Below are 26,017 nucleotides of genomic sequence, written 5' to 3'. Positions count from 1 at the left end.
TCTGTTCGCACGGCTCAGCTCAGCTCAGCTCAGCTCAGCTAAGAGGGATCCGGGGGGCTTCCCCTCCAGATCTGGCTCAGCTGTGTCTGGTCCCTCTGCCCACTTACCTTAGGGGGATCAGCTGCTGCTGCCCCTGCTGCTGGCTCCGCTGCTGCTGCATCCGCCTCCACCTCGAGTCTGGTAACGGGGCACATGTGAGTGCAGGATACATGTGTGCCTGGATCCCTCCTCTCCCCGCTGCTCCTGGCTCCCTAACCCATCAGATGGGAGGGGGGCCCTGTGGGCCTCCTGGAAAGCTTGCAGAAGCCCCCCACCTTCTGGCTTTGGCTCCAAGATCCTCCCCAAGGAACAGTGAACATCGGTTCACTTCCACTCTAGCTTGTAGCTTTTTAAGTAAAGTAAAACAGAGTGCTTCTGTCAGGGGCTTTTTGAACATCTGTACCCTTAGCCTAAATGTTCCTTGAAAGCCTCACCTGAGAGGCACAAAATGATAGGCACACTCTGAAATAATAATGACATACCTAATGGTTGTGCTCCTTACAAAAAAGTCATGGCAACCAGTGTTTTCAAGCACAGGCAGAAGAGGTGGTAGGTGGTAGTGATGCAACTGCTCCTACTCTTGTACAACATCTCAGTGGTCTGAACACTCTCCCAAGAGACCATGTTTTTCATTTTTTTCCCCCATATTTGGCTTAATATGAAATTTATAGACTTTTTTTAGAGCAGAATATTACTTCTGGTGCTCTGGCCCACTTGATTATCAGTTTCCTCCTGTAGAGTGGAACAAGTTTGACAGGAGGGATGGAAAATGCACTCCCATCCTAGAATGCCCACTTGCCTAATAGCCCTTAGTAGCCTACCTCAGGCAGGAGGGGAGATATAACTTGAAACCTCTCAAGTAAAAGATGGAATTGACCCACTTAGGTGATGAGTGCTCTGTGTAATAAACCACTTCATGAGACAGGAGCAGCATGGTGACCACTGCTTCTCCTGTTTCAGCTGTTTTAAAAACACAGACAGAAAACAGCAAACAAAACAGTCCCTATTCCTTGCTTTTCCAGTCAGTCTGTTCTTTGGGCAGTGACTTCTGTTGTTTCAGCTGTCACTAAACAAAGGGATATATAATCATCCCCTCATTTAGCCCAAATGGAAGGCATCCAGCATGTTCAGCAGCTGAAGTGATGTGGTGTGATTGTCCATTGATGAATAACAAGCCTCAGGACAATATTCTGTTACTGTTTGCTTTGGTTTGAATTTTTTTATTGTTATGTTTAACTTTATTCATTTTTCTTTGTATTTCTGCTTTCCAGGTTGTATTTTTGATATTCAGGTTCGCACAGGGAACGATCCACAGTTTAAATCACCAGGCACTCCACCAGGCCACCCAAATGCTGGTCGCAGCATAGGACAATGTAAAAATTCCCCGTGCCATTTAATAAAATGCAGAAATGGTGGCACATGCATGGAAAGTGGCTCCACTGTTTAGTAAGTATAACTATTTCCATGAACTAAAGCATGACAGTGAATATTTGACTGATCTCAGCATGAATGTGGCATGTTAGTGCCTTGAAAACAAAAATAGAAACCCATCTCGCTTATTCTACAAGGGGGAAAAGGGGTGGGCAGGGTAAGCATGTTGATGATTGGGTGGTTTTCAAACTGGTTTGAGTCCACAGATCATTTCAACTCTGCTAAAACAATTAAAGAACAAAAACGACTGTTTTTTCTCAGTTGGAATTTACAGAAGTATGCCTAATAGCCCGCCCTTGCTGCCATTAAAGTCGTGAGGACAGTATCATTAGCTTTATTAGGAGTGCAGCTGGGCTAACCCTGAGTACTTTTGCATTCCACTGACAAAGGTACTCAGCCACTACTTTCTTACATTACAGTCTCTAGCACCTAGATATCCTGCCACTTAGCCGACTCCTGATCCCTAAGGTAGTCACCCAGGCTTCTTCACAATACACCCCACCATCTAGGAAAAGCTAGATGCATGAAGAAGCTATTTGCAGAAGCCAGCGGAGTGGGGAGTTGCCTAAGTAAACAGGTAGGAGATGGGGTTAGGTATCTAACCAACTGACATGGTAAACTTGGTTAATAATGGAAAGATTCCTGCTGGTTCAGACCTGGGATCTTAGCTCCACTTCAGTCAGGCACTTACAAACATGGAAAAGAAAAAAAATAGCACTTTACTTTCAACTTAGTGTGGTCCAGTGCTGGGTGCAGCTCATGCCTAGAAGAGCAATCATCTCAATTTGACCTGGTTCGCCCAGCATCTCTATAGCTTGTGTACTTCAGTGGGGCTTTTTGGCACTTTTATCTAATAGCTGTTTGAATCAGCTATTAAATAAAAGCTCCAAAAAGACCCACTGAAGCATGCTAGCTATACAGATGCTGGAGAGCTGGGTCAAACTGACGTGTTGCCTCTTCTGGGGATGCACTGTTTTTGTGAGGCTTCCATGTCTGTCAGCATGGCCTTGCTGGGCAAACCAGGCTAGCCTCAGAGAAAGCCCATGCTCAAGCAATGAAGTCCTTGCTTTAGGTTTTCCTGTTGGATGGTACTAGAAACCACTGTTGTTCTGCCCACTGATTCCCATTCTGTGGGCTCTGCATACTGGAAAGATGTCAGGCTTCTGGAATTAGAGTAATGCTAGACACACAACCTAGTCCCATGACAAAAAAAACCAGGTACAAGAACATTTTTTGGCTTGGAGTGTGGACAGAGAAAAACCAAGTGGACAGTAGGGGTGTGCAAAGCTTTGGTTGCTGATTCGATTCAGAGGAGATTCGGCCCAATTCGGTGGCCAAATCTCCAAATCTGGATATAATCAGTAGATCCATTAATCTCTCCAAATCAAATCAGAAGCCTCTGAATCAATTCAGCAAGATTTGGAGATTCAATAATTGGTCATAGACACAGCTTTATATGTTTTTTTCTACATACATTGAGGTACCAGGCACAGCTTATGAACACTGAGATGGTGGGGTGTATGGAGCATCCCACAGAAGTGGGACACAGGTTCTGTGCATTTGGCGGTGGACCTGGAAGTGGACAAGAGGTAATTCTGGTCCACTTCTGGGTTCACCACAGAGCACACAGGGGAGTCTCCCACCCCCCAACTTGTGCCTCCTGAGTCTGGGGGAGCACCTGGGGTCCCCCCATGGCCAATCACTGAGCCAGAGATTTGCAGGGAGGGTGCCCACATGTTCAGCGGTGGACCCCCCTGCACTCCTGTGGGATGCTCCATCTGCCCCACCATCTCAGTATTCATGAGCCATGCCTGGTACCTCAAGGTACGTAGAAAAAACATATAAAGCTGAATCTCTCTATGGCTGAATCTCTGATTCTCTGAATCAGAATTGAGTCTTCAGATTCAGATTTGGCCAAATCAAATTGGGATAGTGATCCAAATGAGTGAACTGAATCACTGTCTCCCAAATCGGGCCAAATCTGAATTGAATACTGCCCATTTCGCACACCCCCTAGTGGACATGTTCTCACGGTGGCACTCCCTAGCTCCAATGTGGTATATACATGCCATCTCTCTCCTGCTTATGCTCAAAACCTCTCTTGTTCTCAGCTTATATTTGCACCAGCATTCTGCTGCCCTTCTACCTATCATTAGCCTGCCTTTGACCCTCTGATTTGGCAGGTAACAGGTGCAGATTGGTCAGCTGCCAGCCAAAATGCAACAGGTGGTCAAAAAGGTGGGCTAAAACCAGGAGCTCTAGTAGTATCCTCAAATTGCCAACCTGCAGGTAGGTAGGCAGCAGGCAGCAACTGCAGCAGGCAGCCCACACTGCTGCAGTTCATGTGACTGCTCTGAGTCAGTCTTGTAAAGGTTTAGGGAGGTAAAGGTGTGGCACATTTGGAGACAGGGAGGTAATCTAGAGTGATAGCAGGAGATCTAGGTATACTGGAGAGTTGTTTTTTTAATATTGTGGTGGTTTAAGATACCTTTTAATTTTTTTTTTAATATGCTCCTTTAAGCTCCAGTTGGATGTAGGGATTGTGTTAGTGGTGTAGTTATTTTCATTCATAATGTCCCATTTAAATTGTTAATTTACCAGTCCCTTCATACTCAGGAGCATCTGGCAGACTCTGTGTGTGTGTGTGTGTGTGTGTGTGTGTGTGTGTATGTGTCTGTGTGTGTGCTCGCATGCTTGTTCTTAATACAACTTCCACCATTTCCTTAACGGTCACGTTCCCTGAGTCCTGTTTTGTCATACAAAAAGCAAAACTTTGCCGAAGAGTTTCTTAGCATACAAATGATTGTTGTCAATTTGTAGTGCCTGGCAGTACAACTCACACCTCTGTAAGTAGTGCTTTCTCTTTTAAAACCACCTGCATCCCTGCAAACAGTGGGATCCTCAGGGAAATTGGATCTGTGTTCAAATATTTTGAGGATCCTGAAAATGATTTCCTGCTGGAGATTTTTGTTGTGTGCTATTTCTGCACTTTGCCAACACCTCCCAGCAGACAAGTGTGCAGTGCAGTTAAATTGGAAGTTCAGTTGCTATGGGGATGATACTTTGATTTTTAAGCAGCAGCAGAAATGGACAGCAGGTTCTGTGATCTTCTGGGTAAACTTTACCTTCTCATCAGGAGCTGAGATTTATGGAATTACTTGAAAAATAATTTAAAAATTATTTTTAAGAAACAGATATACCCTCCTGAGTTGTATTACCAATACAAAACCCTATTTTATACATAATGACAATGACATATCTTTATAACAGTCTGTGATGTCTTGCATGATATTCTCAAACAAGGTACATGTATCTTGTATCAACTATGTACAGGACACAGAACATTTTACATTGTATAAAACAGGCCCTTTATATGATACAGGAGATTTTGTATTTTGATCATTTTATGATCATGAGAGATTTTGTATTTTGATCATAAGAAAGAACCCTCTTGGGTATGACTCCTTCATGTTGCAGTTGGAAAGTGAATCCCTTTTTATAGAAGTTTCAGAAGTTTTAGGCAGAAGTTATAAGTTCAGTATTCTAAAAAGTACCTCAGCATTTTGTTGCAAGTATCATTTTCTGCCTCCCAGCAGAAGGGCATTCAAGAAACTGATTGTTCTAAGGGTCAGGAACTTTTTTTGTGATTTCCTGCATTCATTTGTTTCCTACCTTTTCCAACTAATAGTTTTGCATGTGGTACCAAATCAGTTGCTTACTAAAGTCTAAAAGTCTCATCTGTTTCATCTAAAAATCCATTCTCTTGTTAAGGAAAGCTGAAGGGCTAGTTTGACATGATCTACCTTTGGTAAGCCTATGCTGCAGTTCATCCTATTTTCCCTTTGCCTCAGTGGGCACCTGTACACATGTCCAACGTCTGCTCTGACATTTCTAATTAAAACGCATCAGAGCAGAATCGACCGAGTCTGCTGGAGTGTGCCAATTAGCAGGCTCCAGCAGCCTTGACATCACATATATTCAGCATCTCCATGCTTCAAAATAGTGGTGGGGCTTCTTTAACTAAAGCTCATTGAATGAGCTTTAGTTAAAGTGTCCCTTGCCACCACTTTGAAGTGGGGAACGCTGAATACACAAGATACTGCAGGTGCTTTAATTACAGCAACTCCTGAACACTGCTCTAATTAAAGTGCCCCCTGCCCCACCCCTGGAACACATGTAAAGACACTTCATGTTTTTAGTCTTTCCTTAAAAGGTCTTTGCATAGTATTGAAGTCAGACTAACAGGCCTGTAAGTATCCATATCGCTTTCCCCCCTTCTTCATTTGTTGTTCCCCAGTTTTTTGGTACCACTTATTTCAGTGTCATGTCAGAAACATCATCATTTTCTTAAGGCATATCTACACTGCAAATTTACTGTGCCAAGCTGCAGCATCTGCAAACATGCTGTCATACTCCACACCAGCTTCCTCCTAACCCAGAAGTGATACAATTACATTCATATGGCTCTGTGTCTGGGGCTACTTAGCACTGCTAGGGAAAGGTGTTCAGTGTTAATTAACCCATTCCAAGTACCCCAAATGTACAACTGTACTGCAGTCCAGGTCATGAGGTAGCCAGTATAGAAGAGAGTACTGCTTCGTGGCACAGCAGTGTAAACATGGTTTTTATTTTTAAAAATAGTGATTTTTTTCTTCCACTCTTCACTTCTTTGTGCTGCATTTTTAATTGGGCTGTTTCCTCTCCATGCTTTAATGCAGTGCTGTCACACTGTGAAGTTACTTTTCTCTGAAAAATCCTCTCTCTGCCTTGTATGTTTCGAATCCATTATTCCTATATGTGAGTTATACCAAGAGCTGTGTTTCCTTTCATTGTTTGAATCTACACTGTCAACTAGTTTAGACCTATTTTAAAGCTAGCATGATAAACCCATTAAGGTGCAAAGATTGGAGCAGGACTGAACCATAGTAAAGCAAAACCCAACTCAGGGGTCCAAATAACAGGTTTATTAAACAGACAACATGCTACACAACCCCATGAAGTTATTGGTTCACACACACAGAAGCACTCACAATGGCAGCAGGAAAAAGAGACTCAGTGGAAATGTTGGTAGGGAAGAGAAGCAGAGTCCAAGTCCTTGGTTGGGGAGAGGGCGGGGGGTCATAGCCACCTATCCAGGCTAGAAAGGGGTCTTTGTCCAGAGGGGGGTTGCTGGCAGGGCCTCTGGGTGGATAGGTGGTGTGGCATGGTGCTGGTCCAGATGGCGAGGGAATCCCAAGGAGTCAGTCTTCACTAGCCCTTTTTATGGGGCAGACTACCTCTGATCTCCTATGGGGAGAGACTGTCCAGGCAATGTCAGTCCTGTTCCAGAGGGTTCAAAGTGTTCTTACTGAGTATGTGCAGCCTTGGTAGCCTCATCTTTTGTTTCTTGAATGCTGAGGGTGGTTCCAAGGGCTGCATCATTGGTCCAGGCATTGGTGTTGATGGTTTGGTCATTCAGAGACAGCTATTTTTAGACCTACTGCCATTATCTCTCAAGCACTCTTATTCATCCCCATTCATTCAGGAACCAAGTTACATAGGAGGGGTAGGTGTGAGTCATAGGTTACACAACTGGGCATGGGGATAAGATGGAGGCTTGACATTACAAGATGGAAACTTGACATGACTTATGCTAACTTACATATAAAGGCCTAAAACAGTAATCACACAATATAAAAGCAGTAAAAAAAAAGCAATACAAACATAATAATTATCACTTATAAAACAGTGGATATCTATATCAAAATAGCAGGGCACTTATCTGCAAAGAGGAGAGAGAAAAATCAAACTTACTACCTAAAATAAAATGTTAAAGCTTATCCTATCTCTTAACTTACTTATACTTATCTATAGGGAATAGAGGGAGAGAAAAAGTCATAAATGGTTAGGGAAGGGGATGGAATGCATGTTAAAATAAATACAAAAACCAAAAACTGAGGGGGTTTGCTACAGACTAGCAACCTCATAAAACTGTGGGATGAGGCAGAGGTGCAGTGCCAGTTTGCACAGGGTGGGCACTCCAGTGCCCAGCTTTTGAGGGTCTGTCAGGCCAGATGCAGGAGCGTAGACACGACCAGTTGACACAGCAGTACCACATCAAGGCCAGGAGAGCAAATGGAGATGGGATGCTAGGCCAGCATCCACCAGGGCCTGGGCCTGCTGGGCTGACTTACCATAGTCTCTGGACACCCATAGACACATAAACCCTGATCTGAGGCTAGGCAGCACACAGCCCCTGGTACAGAGCATCTTATCTAAGAAATGTTGCAAACTCTCAGAAACAGTTTCTTTCTCATGGCTCTGTGGGCCCTGCAGATGCACATGTGGGAGAGGTCACACTTGGCACCTGGGATGAGGCCTCAGGGTCACCATCACCCACAGTGGGAGTCTGCAGATCTGCTGGCTCTATCAAATGTGGAACTGGGACTGCACTGTTCTCACAGAACAGTGCTGGTGGTGTCAGAGGACCATCCAGAGGACTCACAGACCTGGCAGGTGGAGAACACTCACAAGGAGGTGCATGACTGGAAAGACCAAGATTTCAGGGCACACCTCCTGGCCCTGGAGCACAGATGGCTGGAGGTGCTGTGGGAGCAGAACACAATCCTAGTCCAGACAGTGCAGGCCATGGACAATGACCACTGGGTGCTGGACACCATCCTGGCCCTGGAAGTCACCTTCATACTGCCTGCTGCCCGGCCCCCAACCCTACCTCCACTTGCTCCTGACAGCTGCCTGCCACCCAGCAGCAGGCCCCTGCATGGACATGGGAAGAGGTCCTGCACCACCGCCAGCATCCAGAAGCCCCGGCCCGGCCCCTGCCCCAGGTACTGCACCACCCACCCACCCCCACCTGGGCCCAGGCCTGCTGCTTAGCCCAGTTTCATGTGGGCAGGGAGCCAGAGCTGCCTGCAGCAAGGCCAGGACTACATGCCAGACCTCCTGGCCCTGAACACCGACTGCCAGGGGAGGAGCCACCCATGCCCTGGGGCTACTAGCTTCCATTGCCCTTAGATTCATAGATTCATAGATTGTAAGGAACCTTGGAAGATCATTGGGGCCAGCCCCCTGCATCAAGCAGGAAAGATAACTGGGGGTCAGGTGACCCCAGCAAGGTGACTGTCTAGTCTTCTCTTGAAGTTTTCCAGGGTAGGTGATTGCACCACTTCTGGAGGGAGATTATTCCACAGTCTGGACACCCTGACTGTGAAGAAGTTTTTTCAGCTGTTGAGACTGAATCAGTCTTACAGGTGTTTGTGGCCATTACTTCTAGTTTTCTCCACAGGTGCCCTGGTGAACAGTTGCTCACAAAGCTCTTGAGGTACTTCCCTAGTGTAGCAGTAAGCTGCTACCAGTTCCCCTCCCAGCCTTCTTTTCTTCAGGCTGAAGAGTCCCTTGGCCTTTTCTTGTATGGCTTGCTGTGTAAGACTCTGATCATACGAGTGGCTGTTCTTTGGACTCTCTCAAGTTTGTCCATGTCCGTGTTAAAGTGTGGTGCCCAGAACTGGACGCGATACTCCAGCTGTGCTCTGACCAGTTCTGAGTAGAGCAGAAGAATCACCTCCTTAGTTTTGCTGGAGATGCATCGATTGATGCATGCCAGAGTATTATTTGCCCTACTAGCTATAGCATTGAACTGATGGCTCATATTCATGCCATGGTCTATTATTACCCCCAGGTCCCTTTCATTCGCGGTGCTAGTCAGTTTGGTGCCACCAAGCCTGTAGGTGTGTTAGGGGCTGCTGTCTCGAGGTGAAGAACTTTACATTTCTCATTTCTCAATATTGGTCTTCATCAGGTTCCAAGCCACCCAATGTGCTAGCCTATCTAGGTCCAACTATATCTTCTAGTGTGACCGTGCTTCCCCATGACTTGGTGTCATCCACAAACTTGGCCAGTGAGCTTTTCACCTCTACATCCAAATCATTAATAAAGATGTTGAAAAATACTGGATCAAGCACCTACCCCTGTGGGACGCTGCTGCCTACTTCTCACCAGGATGACACTGGGAAATCCCCATACCTGCTAGACTTGCCACAGCGTCCTCATCCAAGGGGGAACAGCCTGAGGCTGGGGTGCTGGCTGCCTATCACTGGGCTCTGCCCCCTAGCCACCATCACCCCATGTCCTGGCACCCTGGGACAACACACAAACCACTTCATACATAGTTTTCACAGGGAAGAGGATGTTTTATTGTTGGTGGGTGGGATGGCTGATGGATGGACTGGTTTGTTGGGGAGGGAAGTGGGGTGGGAGGGGAAATGTGTTTGCTGGGGAGGGAGGAAGATCTGTTTTTTAGGGAGGGAGAGTAGACTGTTTGATGTGAGGGGAATAAAACTGTTGTTCTTCTGAAACTTTTCTGCAGTGAGTGTGGTGCTAGAGTCAGGGTGGAGGGGGTCTATGGGCAACAGTCCAGGCAGGCTACATGGATTTTGACTGTTTATTTACAGTTCAAAATTCTATTAAATATTCAGTGAGATCATTACAATCTGCCCTAAATTTTGGCTTCAGTCAAACCTTGGATTAGACTATTAGCCACTTTTTTAGTCTCCCTCCCTCCTACTCCCACATTAGATGACTTGCATTAACTTAGTCTGGTGGGATCCCAAGGCCAGAGGTCATAGGCAGTTTCTCCGGTTACTTTCCCCTACTGCTGCTGCTGTGCTGTGCTGCTGCTTGATCTGTCAGATCCATAGGATGTTTTGAAACTTCAAAATAATATACATCTTAAAGGAAGCTCCCAGGATCTAATGCAAATGCTCTCCCTCTTCTTGTCAGGGAGTATTGTACCATGCCAGTTTTTACTAATGTGTACGTGCTTCTTGACATCCTTCTGAATTCTCTTTACAAAATTGTGATTAATATTTAAGAACCTCTCAGGCCAAAAAGAAGAAATCTGAAATCACAGTAGCTTAATGTAAAATAATGTATGAATCATTATATATCAATAAGGCCCTGATCTCATGAGTTTTAATGTTTAAATAGTGACTGGTTTTCCCTGGTATAGTTTGGATAACAATAAAGAATTCATGGGATTTGTTTGTTATTACCCATGACTTGTTTTCTTTGAATGTATCGTAACTCTACATGACAAGATACATTTTATAATAGTGTTCTGTTCAAATATAAATAGTCTTTCCAAGTGCTTCACAGAAATCCTTTAGTTGCAAGGGACTATACCATGCTCAGTGGGTTTGTTCTTATATGGAAGCTAAGAAACTCTGGAAGTTCATCAAGGATTCTGCATTGTAAGATACATAATTGCAACTTACCAAATTCATTAAATTGATTAATTTTAAAAAGCACAAGCAAGATTAGACACATTGTATTTTGTAGGGCTGTGCAAAATGTTGCCGGCCGTTTCATTTCAACACTGTTTCTAGCTCGCTCTAGGTGCTAGATTGTGCTGGGGGTGGCACAGCAGCCCAACTGGGCTGCTGTCCCATTCCCCCATGTGATCTAGCATGGGGAGTCGGAAAGCAGCCCAGCTGGGCTCCCCCAACCCTGTCACAATCCAGCAAAATGTCAAAATAGTGTTAAAACAACCTTTCTGTTTCAATGGAATGGAACAAAACAGCTATTTTGACTCAAAATGAAATTTGAAACTCAAGGTGAAACAGAACAGTGCCATTTCACACAGCCCTAATATTTTGGTTATGATTTCAATCCAATTGAATAAGATAAATAGATGCACTTATTGACTTAAGTAGGAATTTATTCTGCTTATATCAAAGATGAATTTGGTTCCAATATGGTCTTTGATCTCATGAAGGTACTCTCTGGGTGCATGCACAGGTGCATTAATGTACTTCTCCTCATGTGCATTAAATTTAGTACCTCCAGTGTGAGGTACTAAATAAATGTTTTTTAAGTGACACTTAATGTGCAGTAGCTTATTTTACTGTGTATTAGCATAATTACATGGTTTTTTTATGCAATGCTACTAATGCAATGCAATGTAAAATAGGCTACTGAGCATTAAAGCACATGGGTAGACATGGGTGTTTAGCATGAGTTAATGAGCTTTAACATATAGATTCTTATGTTTTAAGTGACCTTAGCATGAACAATGTGCGCCCCCAGCAGCTAGGGGGGCATGGCGGTGGTGGGAGCACAGTGGCGGTGTGAGTACAGTGGTGGGAGCATGGTGGCACTAAGCGTGGAACTCCCACAGATGCTGCCAGTGCTGGCAGTGGCGGCAGGGGGGATGAGTGCCAAACAGGGGCCGACGACCACCTGCAGCCACTGCCAGCCACTGCCAGCGGCATCAGCAGCAGCCAGTGGGAATCACAGACCACCCACAGTCGGGGTGGTGTGTGGCGCCTGCCTGCAGGCACCACCAAGTGTCAGTGGCACCTTTTTGTAGGGGGTGTACTGCCATGCTCAGAGGGTGCACATGCACCCCAGGCCTTTAGTATGGTCTAAGTGTAATATGTAACTTTACCCTTAGTGTTTCACTTTTATTAGGTTGCAAGAGAATGTTCCTATATAGCAGGGGTGGGCAAAATGGCAGATTTGATCAGTGGCTGCTCTCCATTTCCCAGCAGCCCCACACTGGGGCCAGTTTCCATGGGGACCCCAGCAGCAGTCGTGACTGGCCCCAGCAGCATTGGCAGGGCAGATGGCAGGGCATAGGACTACTCCGGAGCATAGGTGGGATCTTACAGCACTGAACGCATAATCCAGAGCTGGGGCAGAGCCATGATCTGCAGTCTATATGCCCCTGTCTGGGGCATGCAGGCTACAGATTGCAGCTCTGCGCTGATGCTGGACCATGATGTCACCTCTGCAAGAATCCCACCAGGCTCCAGAGCAGCTCTGCACCCTGCTGTATGCCCTGCCAGCAGGGGCAGTGCTGGGGGGATGCTATAGCCACCCCAAATTCCCAATAGTCCCCCATAGCCACACCTCCCAGTGCTGCCACTGCTGCTGCCCACCCTGCACAGCTAAGCCTGCCCCACTCCAACCCACAACACAGCACCCCCTCAGCCCCTTCTGCTTGCCAGTACTTCTGGAACCAGTTTCCACAGAAACCCCAGACCCATGCTATCATGCTATCACAGCATGACTGCTGCTGGGGTCTTCATGGAAACTGGCCTCAGCCATGCGGGCAGGGGCTGCTGGGAAATGAAGTCCACTGCCAGCTGGATCCAGCCCACAGGCCAGACTTTGCCAGCCCCTGCCATATCATCTCAAAAGAACTACACTGTTCATGGAGGAAGATGGTGTTACTTTGAATGACCAATTTGTCAAATCAAGAGCAAGACCTTATACAGGTTGAACCCTTAACTATCTTCTGAAATTATTTAATATAACTCATAAAAAGTTAGATACTTAAGTAGTTAAGATACTTAAAAGTTAGATATCTTCCACGATATTACTGTAACATAATTTAATTAATTATCCTGTTGCCCAACCACTGGATCTCACATAATTTTTCTTGCAATTTCTAGATTTCTGATCACTTATTAATTCACAATAACTACATCCATTTACTTAATTCCCTCATTCATAATAAAAGCATTGCACACTATTGGGTGAAATACCTTTTTAAGAGGACTCTACTTTCCATCTTTGCTGTGTTCCCTAGTCACTTTCTAGATCATGACCTTAACAACTCTTGCTAAATATATTTTGAAGGAATTCTTGTTTAAATTAAACTGAATTGAAAAATAGACATAAATACTTAATTCTTTGCATCAGTGGTGCTCAACGTTTTTCCTCCATGTGTTACTTTGAATTACCCATTTATCAAATCAAGAGCAAGACCTTATAAATGGGGATAAGGCAAAGTGCTGCATTTATTGATTACATGAATTAGACAGAAAGTTTTGGACACACCACTCATACAGACACACACAAATCATCATGCACATCATTACACACAGACATACACAAACACAAAACAACCAGTGCATTCAGATATTATAGTTACCAGCAGCAGTTGCTCAATAGTAGTACTGGGTGGCTGGCCCAGGCCTATTGAGAGAAGATACAGATAGCAGGCTGGAGTGGGGTGAACAGACGTGTCTGTGCTCCAAAGAAAGCAGCAGATGAGAGAGACTCACCCAACCTGGTGTATTCCAGAATCCTCTTTTATGGGGATTGGCATCCTGTTTTGCACTTTGGGGTTTTTCCATACTCAATTTCTGTTTTTGCAGTTGTTTCTCATCCATCTTCTGCTTGTCTCAGCCCAAAGTTAGTTTGGTCATAAAAGTTGGTATCTCAGCCTTGGAATGTCCTTGCTACCTATCTGGCAGGATGTGTGCATTCCTCCTCTTCATTATTTCCTTTGTGCCCTAGGCCTCAAAGGGATTCTTCAACCATCTATTAATTGGTTTACTGACTGGTAATTTACGCATTTGGTGCCTTGTTGCTTACAAACACAGTTAAATCTTCTTTTCCTGTCTCTATGCCATTCTCTCACCATTCACCCTTTCACATACACTTATACATAAAGGGCACACAGAGTCCATTCATGTATGTCAAGCAAAAGAATACAAAATGGAATTTTCAAGTTACTTACAGGACAAGACTAACGTGGTTACAGTTCACTACTATTACATTCTATGCTAACATCAGCTACATTAGATTAGTCCACGCTACAATGGGATAAGACTCCTGCATGTTTTCATCTCAACAACTGAAGCCACACCTTCTAGCCCCTAATTCATAACACAAGAAATAGACATTTTTGTTTGCCATTCAAGGAGCTAAATTATTTCCCTTCCTCAATAACTTTCATGCATCAAAGTTAATGGATAAGGGTGAGGGAAAATGTCCTAATGCTAAATACTGATGGATTGAGATATTTTTGGTTCTCTGAGGTCCTACCCTCTTTCCCCCTTCATTCATTAATCACTCTAGAGGTGTTTCTGGCACTGGTCTGCTTAACCATTGCAGCTGGTCCTGAATGTTTAGTGAAGCAATAGTAAGAGGAGCACTATACCATGTTTGTGAAAAGTCTAGGAAGTGAAATATACCAGTAATTACAAATTACATCTAAGATAAGAAAATAGCTTTAACCACAGTATCAGAGGCTCATGGATGTCTGTTTCACAGAAACTGTGAGCTGATTGATGGAGTCAGTGCCACACAACAAGCCTGAATAAATGTCCAAAGAACAAAACAAAAGCCTGGGCAAGGAGCAGTTGAGATCTGTGGTGTTATATGATTTTTTTGGCTTACGTTAAAGATAGGGGCAAAAGCTTATAGGCATTTACCTTTCCAGTAATTCACTTTGGACACAATTTAGACGATAAAGTTTTACAACCACAACTCAAAACATCATCCCCTGGAAACCCACTGTGCTCTCTTCTGTAAATCTGTTTTCTAAAATCCACATCTTCTGTGCCAGATGTAAGTAATCCACTAATCAACAATAGTTAGATTAGAGATAATCACAGTTCATATTAGTTTGTGTGTTAAGAATTGAAAATGATTGAAACCATCAGTTTAATAGTTTACCTACAATAGTATCTGATCTTATTACTCTTTCCTTTGGCCTCACTCCACTGTTTTTCCCTTTCCTCTTATTGTACATTATACTCAACAGCATGTACACAGTGATTTTTTGCTAAAAATATTTATTATAGTTCCATGTTTGCTTTGTACATCAGATTCTTTCTCAAATAATTAATTACACAGAATTTCTTTTCCAACAGTGGGCTTTCTGAAGACTTAAAGCCAAAAGGTGTTTTGAATTGTAACACATAATCAAATACATCACTCTGCTTATCAACTTGAGATCATTTCATTTGTTCTCACAGTTCCTCCTCTTTTTCATTCCACTGGGCTGCAGTTTTTCCTTTTAATGCTTGACTCTTTCTTGCTTTTCTTGTTGGTCTTCAGCCAAATTCTTTTTTGAATTTACATCAAGTGGCCATGTCTACATGCACAAATGCTGCAGGCTGGGTTTACTGTAGTCTAGAGTAAATTAACCTAGAGTAAACCCACCCTAAACCCACCCTGGGAAAGGATTTACACATGCAGGGATTTGGAAGCAGATTTGCTGTTCCTGGCAGAAGTCTGTTCCCACCCACTCTGGCCCTGCGACAGCCTTCTGCCACCACCCAAGGGAATTCTAGGCTCTCCCTAGGTGCTAGCCCAGGGGCTGGAAAGCAGCACAGGGCCAGGGGACAGCTGTCTTCTAGTTGGGCGGGGAGATTGCTTCCTGCCCTGGGAGCTGCCTGCTCTGGTGGCAGATCCTGGGCAGGGACAATATCCCCCTGCCCTGGCAGCAGGGAGCTCCCAGCCCAGGTCCCTCATCAGGTGCAGGGGGCTTGGAAAGAACTGCAGGGGAGGGGTTGGTCCTGGCCTTCTGCCATGATCTGCCAGTGGAGCAGCTAGCGCTGAAGCACTAGATGGGCTCCTCTGCATCTCTTTCCAAACCCCGTGTCTCAGTCACCCAATCAGGGCATGGGCTGGGAAAAATATGCAGGGCTGGGACCTTCCCCTGACTGGGACAGTTCCCAGCCAGCCCCAGGCTGTGTGAGGAAGTCTGCACATGCAGCCCAGAACTGGCTGGAGACTGTCTGAAATGGGACAGTTCTCAGCCACCTCCAGGCTGCATGTGCAGACTTCCCCATGCAGCCTGGGACTGGCCATGAATGGTACCAGTCAAGGGAAGGTCCCAGCCATCTCCAGGCTGGGTGGGGAGCTCTCCCCATTCAGGGAGCTCCCAGCCCCAATCCACAATCATGGCTGCAGAGCTGGGGCTAGGAACTCCCTGCTGCTGGGTAAGGGGGACATTGTGCCTGCCCAGGCTCCATGGCAAAGTCTGTTCCATCATCAGACAGCTTCTAGGGGCTGGAAGCAATCTCCCACCCCCTGCTGCCCGGTTGGCCATTTACACATGTCATACTGTGCATTAATTACTCAGCAGTTAATTTGCTAAGATGGTGACGCTTACTTTGCAATTATTAGTTCTACTGTGCTGTAAAGTATTTTGTGTACATGCACCCAGTTTATATCAAAACCTGGAAATATTCAGTAAAGCAACATTTATTAGATCTATCTAAAATTTGGCCCAGTCTGTAGTAGCTTTTTCACTCTTCTCAAATGCATCATACACCTGATATAGAGATTTAAAGTCATTTGCTTCAAAATATTTTCACAGAAACCTAGGATAAAACTGGGGGGTTAAAAATATAACAAAATAGTCCACTTACCTTTTGAAAACTGAAATCACTTATTGAACTTGGAGTAGCTTCTGAAAGGTGTTCAAAAAGCATCATTTAAACACACATAAGCAGATTCAGTGATAATTCTGATCAGTTCCTTTACAGTGATAATTCTGATAAGTTGCTTTACTCTGACTATTATATCAAGACTGTGTTCAAACTTTTGGTAAAGTTGGAGGCTGGAAGTGTCTTGCACCATTGAGGATTGCAGGTGAAGGTAATGAATAGGTCTTGCTTATGAAACTTTCACACCATGGCCATAGTATCTTGGTAGTTTTGTTGCATAGTCCATGGATTACAAATAAATGTCAAAGGTAGAATTACATCAGTTCCTGCTCTTAGACCTTCTAGTGCTTCTGCTGTACTAGGTAGCACATCTTCTAATCCCATATACATGTCAACACAGAGTGCAGTTTGGTTTTCTCTTACATATTGTAAAGTATTTGCCTTTATCCTACAATGCACATCAACAAAGAACTGCTGTGTCAGTTTGCCAGATGAATGCATTAAGATGAACTGAGGCTTTCTGGTGATATATTAAGACCCATAGTGAGGCCTAGTAACTTTGGGCTACACTCTTGATCATTTTTCCTGGAATTCTAAGCCTATGACAAAGCTAGACTCACCATGAGAAAATAACAATGGATGCAGTAATGGATAAAAATTGAATTAAAGTATGATATAGTTTTAGTGACAGCAGATGGATTTGCAGGATTAGGATTTCATGGCTAAACAGCTACATGCATGTTAGCCAGTGGAGCACTGCCATTGTAGGGAAGCCACAATACAACAATTCAAGTGCTCCTCTCCTATGGATTCCCTAAGGAGTCCCTAAGGATTCATTTCCTTTGGATGTTGAGCCCATCCCCACTCAAAGGTGCAATAAACCAAGATTAACTCAGTCACCAGTTAGGTTAAACAACTTGTATTAAGAAAAAGACAACAGGACAGCTTGTAACAGACTCATATTAAGAACAGTGTTAAAAAACAGAAACCAGTTAAGAATATATATATATATACACACAAAACCACAACAACCTCAGCTCATGGTAAGGTGGTGACTTGTCCTGTCACAGCTCTCTTCCCCTCAGGGATGATACAGAGCAGGAGAGGATTTCTAAGCCTTTCCCCCTTGCCTTGCATAATTGGCCCCTCACTTACTCATGGTAAGGTGATAAGTTACCAAATCTTCACTCAGGATCGCCTCTCCTCCAGTAAGTCTCCTTGATGACTGAAACTGCACACCACTCAATCCACAGTAATGATAGTTCAGACCTACATCTAACTCTAATCAATCCAGAACAGACAACTCCATGCTATTCTTTACTCACTCCAAGCCATAACAAAATCATCTCATGAAGGCTGTCTCACCCCCTCACACACCTGTCTCTCAGGTATCTTTTATACCACACCCATATCAATCACTGCCACTCAAAACATAAACCAATCACAATGCTGTGCATACATTTCATCCACCTCTGCACTCATCACTCTCACTCTGCACACGGCCCTTAATATAGCAGTTAACACTCTACCTCTGGCAGTTTCCCCACCAAAAATTATATGCACTGCGCTTATCTCATAGGTATAAGTAGGTCCATGAGATCATCAAGATGGAAAGTTCAGATGTTCTAGAGAAAGCCCTCACACCTCTAGTCAAAGTGGATATGCTTGGGAGGGAGTTAAGGCCAGGAATCCATCTCCAGCACCATAAGAAACAACAAACTATTGTAACTTCCAGTACCCCCTGGAGATGCTATCATTATAAAAATAAAGCCCAGCCCTTGCTGATTCTATTTTCAGCAACTGTTCTGTCATTTTCTTTCTGCTTAACTTCTTGCAGTTTCTGTAAGATGTATGGATTGCAGCTTATAAGTGTTTCATTCAAATCCAACAGTAATGAAGCTTTACGCTTTCATTTCCAGGTCTTGACATCATCTCACTGGCACGTCTACACATGCAATTAGTTCAACTGAATAAACTCCACCACAATTTGAGCCAAATTAAAATAATCCCAATGTCACCATCTACATGTGCGTTTTAGCACAGTAATTTACTCTGCCATTAGATAGTACCTGTGTCAGACAAGACTATCTTATGCTGCAGTAAATTAATCTACTGCACCCTAACTGTGATGCATGTGTAGACATGCCCACTGCATGCTTCTTCAGTGTTTACTACAACAAGTTGTCCATAACTTGACCTTTCATTTTCATAGAGCACTCCAATAATGTGAAACACAGCTCCATGAATTTTAAAGCATTATGAGCCTGGATTTCTTCATGTATGTGTATTTGTTCCAAATGATGTGAACATCATTGCACTGTTATAGCTTTGGATGTTGTTGAAGTTGTGCTATGTGAGCTTGCTACCTGAAGTAATTGGTTTCTTAAGGAAAGCTGACATACATCAAATGCAGATTTACTTTGCCATTGTGGCAACATCCTTTGAAGCAGTCTCCAGTTTTCTCACTGCAGTACTGGTAACCTATTGATATATCACTAATGTCAAATATGGTGATGGTCAATGAAGGATGAAGCACAGATCTCAGGGAAACTTGTGACCACTGGACAGAATTTCATCGTGCAATTGTTATATCTTCTAAATGTGTGCGAACAGCATCCTCACATCTTACCTGCTTTTCATCTGTTCATCTTTCCCTGTTCACACAACATGATTCATTACTCATCAAGTGATTTTTTCATTTTCATAATATTCAGCATCATCTTGCCATTTTTTATGACTTTCACAGTGACCTGTTAGCATTCACCATGTGTGTGATGATGGGCATGCAACTGGCAGATTTTCTATTTTTGATTTTCTGCTTCAATATTTTATACATACACAGGAGGAATAAAGACAGCATATATTTAAAAATGTTAACATGTAGTTACTTAAGCAGTCACTTATAGCTTAGAAGTAAAAATATAGTAACTTGAGCACTTATTTATAGCTTAAATTATTAGAAACTAAGAAAAATAAGACAAAAGAGCAACTGAAATACGTTTAAAGGGTGCACACACAACATTTGTTGTAAGTAGGTAGTGTTAGTGTATTAAGTGAAAATGAGGCAGAGATCTGTTTTTCATGGGGTGTATCTACACGTGCATTTAAGCATGACTAAATTTAATGCTCATTAAGCTAATGTGCAGTAAGCAGTATTTGGCAGGTGTCTGCACATGAAGGGATTTGACACTAAAGGTAATGCACTAAAGTCAGTGCTAAGTCCCTGCAGCCCTGCCATGTGCCCCTAGTGGCTAGGCAAACCTGGCACTAAAGTTAGTGCTGGGTCACATCTACATGTGTGTTAATGCACTTTAACTAATTGTGCCTAAATTTGATATCTGCAAATACAGTTATCAAAACTGTATTTGCAGATATCAAATTTAGGAGCGATCAGCCTAATTTAGCCATTTTTAAAGCTCATTAAGGGTGCTCACGTGTAGACATGTGCCCTTATGTGCATTAAATTAGGCTAATACACATTAATGCATCTTGTGTAGATGCACCCATGAAGTCTCACTGTGGAATGAAGCCCAGCACTGCCTGCCAGCTTGCTTATGTGTTCATAGGTGGCACATGCACATGCCTTGGATCACATGTTTTTGCTATGGCCACTTTTTTATTTGTTTCTCACTTATTTCAGACTTCTTTGAAGTTTTTGAATTATGTTCAAATCTACACTTTCTGCTCTTTAAAATGGTATATAATATGTGGGTATATGGCTACACACAGATACTTTAAAATGTTCTTAGAGCATCTACCTCTTACCTACCTTATTAGTATATAGATTGTGGCTGTTCTCAATTTAGGCTGTATTGTAAGCTTTTGATATTTATGTGTTTGTACATCCCCTACCACAAAGAGGCCCCACCCTAACTGAGATTTTCTGGTGCTAGTACTACAATGTAAAAAATAAGAATTTTCCATCAATAAAATTCAGTGTGTTGGAATGAAACAAAAATATAATGAATGCAGGCTTCAGTGAGAAACCTGGGTTCTCCATTCTTCTGAAATATGCAAGTTTGCTATAAAACTCCAAGTTTGAAAATGCTGACTACTGCGATACAGAAACATTGATTTGTTTTGGTGAAAACATTGGATTGTTTCTCTTTTTATGTACTGTAGCTGTGACTGTCCCAGTGGATGGAAAGGAGCATTTTGCACTGAGACTGTTTCAGCGTGTGATCCTGAGCATGTTCCACCACATCTGTGTAAACAAGGTGCTACCTGCATGCCAATGCCTGAAGGATACAGATGCCACTGCCCGCTAGGAACAACGGGCACCTACTGTGAAGAAGGTATGACAGGGATATCAAGTTATTTCATTAGTATTGACTTTGGTTTTTTTCCAGCAGCTGATTTGTAAGTTATCGAGGGTCACAAGATGATCTGCAACTAATAAAAACAAACAAATACATAAAGGTGAGTAATGTAAATAAAAATGCTATTTTATTTGTTTGTTCACTACCTCATTGCTTGGTCTGCACCCATACATAGAAATAATAATAATTAGTCCCCTTGGCACTGTGTTTTGTGACCTGTAGGTGAAAAGCCTGATACACAAAGTAAGTATAAAGTAAATTTCTTTCTTAAGTAAAGCCAAGCACTAGTGCTAACTCTCTTAAAAAAACAATACCCTTGCACCAAGGCTGAGAATAGGTTTTGCTCTTCTTGTACTGTGCAGTATAGAGGTCTGTATGTAAATACAGTGTACAGATGGGCCAGATTAGAGTCACAGAAGATGCTGTTCTGTCATTTATGGTCTCTTAATAAAGTATCTCTGTTGTTCTGAAAGGTTCTATGAGGCTTTGTTACAGACCATCATTACTTGTCTTGGCCAAAACTCTCTGTCCTATATTTCACTTTACTTCTGACTGAGTAATGAATTATAATGAGCTTTTTCAAAGTACAGTTTGTACTTTTCATGGATGGCAAATTGCTAAAACCTAGCTGTTTATCAAGACTCAATATCTCCTTTCTGGATTGATGGTGGGTATTGGATCAGAAAGAAGAAGAGACAGAGAGCAATGAACAGCCCAAGGGAGCAAGAGGGAACAAAGTGAAATCAAATGATGGAGACTAATGAACAAGCAGGAAAGAAAGAGAGAGTGAGAGAAAAGGGCAATGGAGATTTATGAGGCACAGAGGACAGTAGAGGAGAATAATAAACAGTAAGGACAAATAAGGCTTTGCCAAGTGACAGGGACCAGTAATACAAGGCAGCAAAGTGGGTCACAAGAGAGCAAGTCCAGCAAAGTGAGTAACCAAGACTGGCATGGGTTGATGAAGAATGATGTTGAGGGTGACATAGTTCTGACTGCAAATGTGACAAACTAACTCAGCCTGACTGAGGCCATTAATCATACAGATAACTTGTTTAATGAGCACTAATATGTATTTTGACACGGGAAGTATGAACTAAATGTCATCGTTATCCATTAATTGTGTATATGAAAAGAGGTGAGCTAAATGTACTAAAACCAATACGTTCCTATTCTTTGCAGAATGTTCTCCTGCACAAGAGAATGTTCAATGGAACCACCCAGAGTGGAGCAGATCCCCATATGGAACAGGGATCTGACATAGCATGATTAAACTAGAAAAGTAGGGGTTGCAAGTGCAGCAATTAAACATCTCAATCAGAAGTGAAACAAATACAGGGAGAGCAAAATCAGCTATGGAAAATACTCCTAATTACTTGCATGGGTTATATCCCACGGCCTTTACCTAGGCCAGTGGTCACCAACAACTGGATCTTGATCCACCAGTAGATCTTGGAGCCTCTTGCAGTAGATCTCAGAACCTCTTGGAGTCTATCCAGGGCTGGGGTAGGGGGTGCCCACATGCATACACATGCAGGCCCCAGCCCAGCAGATCAGTCCATGGGGGAGGAAAGGGGCAGGGGCTAGATCAAGGCCCCCACACTGAGGTACAGTGCTGCAGAGGCAGGAGCAGGGGTAAGGTGAGTGGGGCCCCAGCCAGGTGGGACTTATCTCCTGTGGAGGTGCACCCCCCCAAGATTTTTTTTCCCTCTGCCTCAATATTCTCTGCACCCCTTTCCCTTTCCACAGACTTAGCTGCTGGGCTGAGGGGGAAGGGGGTGGCCTTAGCACCTAGTAGGTGTTGGGTTGCTTCTAAATCCCAAATGTGATCTACTTAGAAAGGTTAGAGACCACTGATGTAGGCCTACTCCCACTGATTTCACTGCCTGAGTAAGAACAGTGCAAATACTGAGCAAGGTCTTCAGGAAAAGCAATCCTGTTAATCTCTGGACCCACCTAAAACATTCCCTGACATTGCAGGATGCCAAGACATGGGCAGTGCACATAGTCTCACCTGCTCTTTTCCTGTGATGCACTGTAATTTGAAGCCCTTGGTTTTTTGTACAAGAGATCCTACATGTGGAGAGAGGGTATTCTGTGACTTGTGGTTTGCTAGGGGGCTGAAGTGGATGTTGTTATGCAGAGTTTTGGACATAATGCTGCTTGCAGACATTCCCAAAACAAAACCATGCTTTACTAATTTAATTAGTAAATTCTATATGTGGAGAATTATAACAAATGTATAGTTCTCCACGTATAGAATCTAAATATATTGTGGGGGGGAGTTGTCTTAAATTCAAAGTTGTCTTGGATTCAGGTAAATATAGCACAACTTTGAATTTAAGACAACTCCCCCCCACAATATATTTAGATTCTATACGTGGAGAACTATACATTTGTTATAATTCTCCACATATAGAATTTAATTAGTTGTAAGGCATCTTCAGTTCATTCCCACCATCGCTATGTTAGGGAAAACAGTAGGTGAGAGGCCAGACCCCCATCCCTTGCTCTCTTGCCCCTTATTCCCCCCATACCTGCCTCTCCTGGTGCCTACCTCCTGCCATGTACCCCCTGCCCCTGTCCCTGTGCTTGTGCCTGCCCCCTACTCCCTGTCCCCCAACTCCCTGCCTCCCCCCTGAACCCTCCTACAGCCTGCCTCCCCACTATCTACCCCCATGTGCCTGTGCCTGACCCTTGCCTCCTGTCCTCCATGCTGCCCCCCACACTCATTTCCTACCCCCTCCTCTGTACCTTCTCTCACAGCTCTGCTTCTCTGGTCTAGTCAGCAGCAATGCAGCCTTGGCCCAGCCCAGCCTGGGAAGGGCAGAAATGGCAGCATCTCCTGGTGGGGCTGGGTTGGGGCTTTAGGGACCAGAGCTGAAGGTAAAGGAGAATAGGAGCATCTGGAGGAAGGGAGCAGGCTTCAGCTGGGAGTAGCAGGTGGAGGAGGTAAGAGTGCAGGGGCAGGTAAGTTGTGTGGGGGGATAGGCTTCAAGTTCTCCCTGTGGTCTCCCCTACACTTCCCTCAGTTGCATGCCCCCTTCCCCACCAAACAAGCTATTCCAGTCCAGGGCAGGCAGTGGCTTAGCTCTGGCTTCAGCACTGAGCCTGGGGTGAAAGGCAGAGCTGACCCTATGTCTGACATGGGCAGGTATTCACATCCAAGATGAGATCCCATCCTCCCCTTCCCCCCACTGCTGATGGGGAAGGGGGGAACCCTCATCTTGTATTTGAGTAAATACAGTAGGTTCCTTGTTCCAAATTGAAACGTATTTTTTAAAGTAGAAAAATAAGTTCAGATCATAAGGCCCTTGTACACACCACAACGTTGGCCTTTAAAGTGGCTTAAATGCCCTTTTGCATTGCTTTAATGGCATTGTTGTTTGCACTCTTGACAACGTATTCCACTTTAAATGACTTTGGTATAGAGCAAGATAAAACACCACTGAGTTATTTTAGTTTGCTAACTAACAAAGTGCAACAGTGCACAGGGTGCTGAAAGCCGACAAGCTCAGGGCTTGGAAGGCCCCGCACAGCTCAAGGGTTGTGGGACCCAGTGGCAGCCAATGCAACAGGCTCCACTGAAGAAAAAAAAAAAAGCGGCAAACCTGATCTTTTGTTTTTCCTCTCTCCCTGGAGCCTGCCTGTCTGCCTGAGCTGTGCAGGGGCCCAGTGCTTCTTTCCACAGTTGTGGGGGGGCTGGAGCCCCATTTCCTCTGAAGCTTCAGTGCCCTCCAGGACTGCCCAGGCCAGGTGCCAGCAAGCAGGTCCAACCTGGGGGCCCCCACGCAGCTTGCTGTTAGGCCCATTGGCAGCTTGCCCTCCCCCTCTGCCCCCACTGCTGAAGAGGCAGGTAAGGGTCAGGCCCCCACCATGCCACAGGGGGTTAGTTTCGTTTAATTCTCCCTAAATTGAAGCAGTGTTTTTAAAAAACCCACCATTTCAATTTAGGGAGAACTAAACTGAATGAAACCCCTGTGGTGTGTACAAGCAGCCATAAGCTTTAACTTTTGGTGCAGAATACATTCAAAGGCTTCTTCTGTTCACATAGACACAGAGCCTGCTTAGTATTTACCAGAAATTATGTTCCATAAATTAGTGATAGCACTAATTTAAAGGAAAAAATATGGTTAATTTGTTGCTTCTTCAAACAAAATAGGAAGGGGCAAATCACACAAGACTGGAGTCTTTTCTAAATGTTAATCTCACCATTAAGGCTTACCTGGAATTTTCCTAACACTGTTGTGATTCAGGTATCAACAGATCAGTCTGATCCAATGGCTTTGATAATCACAGTTTTAAGAGGAAGACAAGAAATTCAGTCAAACGCTAGTGTGCACAAACCTGCAACCTAACATAATCAAAACCTGGCACTTTACCAGTTCTCAATTAACAAAACCCCTGAAGACTGGGAATATGAGGAAAGAAAATAAACAAGCTCCAAAAACCAGATGACATTTTATAGTGCACCAGAAGGCTATTTCGTATGACTAAAATCATTGTTGTTCATTTAACTGAAACCTTACAAGTTAAAGAAATATCTGGCACCAAATTATCTGTAGCTCAAAAAGAGTAACTTTAAATTGTACTCCAGAATAACAACTTGGGCAGCCATTTCTGGAGTGCTGCATTCAAAACAAACAAAAAACTCCCTTCCCCACACGTTAGCTAAGAGGTAGAGGAGCCTGCTGTATGCCTTTTGAAACACCAAAGGCCAGCTTACTCTTTTTGACGTGGACAAGTTCTTTTGCAGTCAAAATGGCAAAACTCCCCAAAAATTTAACCTGGACAGCCTTTCTTCATGCGATCTGTAGTCCTAGTGATCACAATGTGCTACTCATAAGAGAAATAATGTGCAGGGTCCAGCTCAAAGATACATCTTTCTGAGCATAAAGAAATAACTTAAGACCGTCTGGCTGTATCTAAACTGTGAATTTATCATACATCATAACTTACAGTATAATATCTGTATAATATCTCATAACTAATAAGGAACTAATTAGATGAAGAAAACTTTTCAATAACTGACGTACACAC

General features: G+C 43.7%; 1 protein-coding gene across 1 annotated transcript in view; it reads left to right on the top strand.

Annotated features, from left to right (window-relative positions):
- EYS (EGF-like photoreceptor maintenance factor) overlaps positions 1–26,017 on the top strand; it is a 1,897,540-nt gene that overhangs the window by 1,821,923 nt on the left and 49,600 nt on the right. Inside the window, exons 46-47 of the mRNA XM_090034512.1 lie at positions 1,311–1,485; positions 20,781–20,953. Coding sequence (XP_089890638.1) covers positions 1,311–1,485; positions 20,781–20,953 — 348 coding nt within the window. The remainder of the gene's footprint in view (positions 1–1,310; positions 1,486–20,780; positions 20,954–26,017) is intronic.

This window comes from Crocodylus siamensis, chromosome 1 (assembly GCF_052110815.1).
Source record: "Crocodylus siamensis isolate JL-2025a chromosome 1, ASM5211081v1, whole genome shotgun sequence".
NCBI lineage: Eukaryota > Metazoa > Chordata > Crocodylia > Crocodylidae > Crocodylus > Crocodylus siamensis.
Note: the sequence above shows the minus strand (reverse complement) of the source record. Positions and strands in the feature narration are given on the sequence as shown.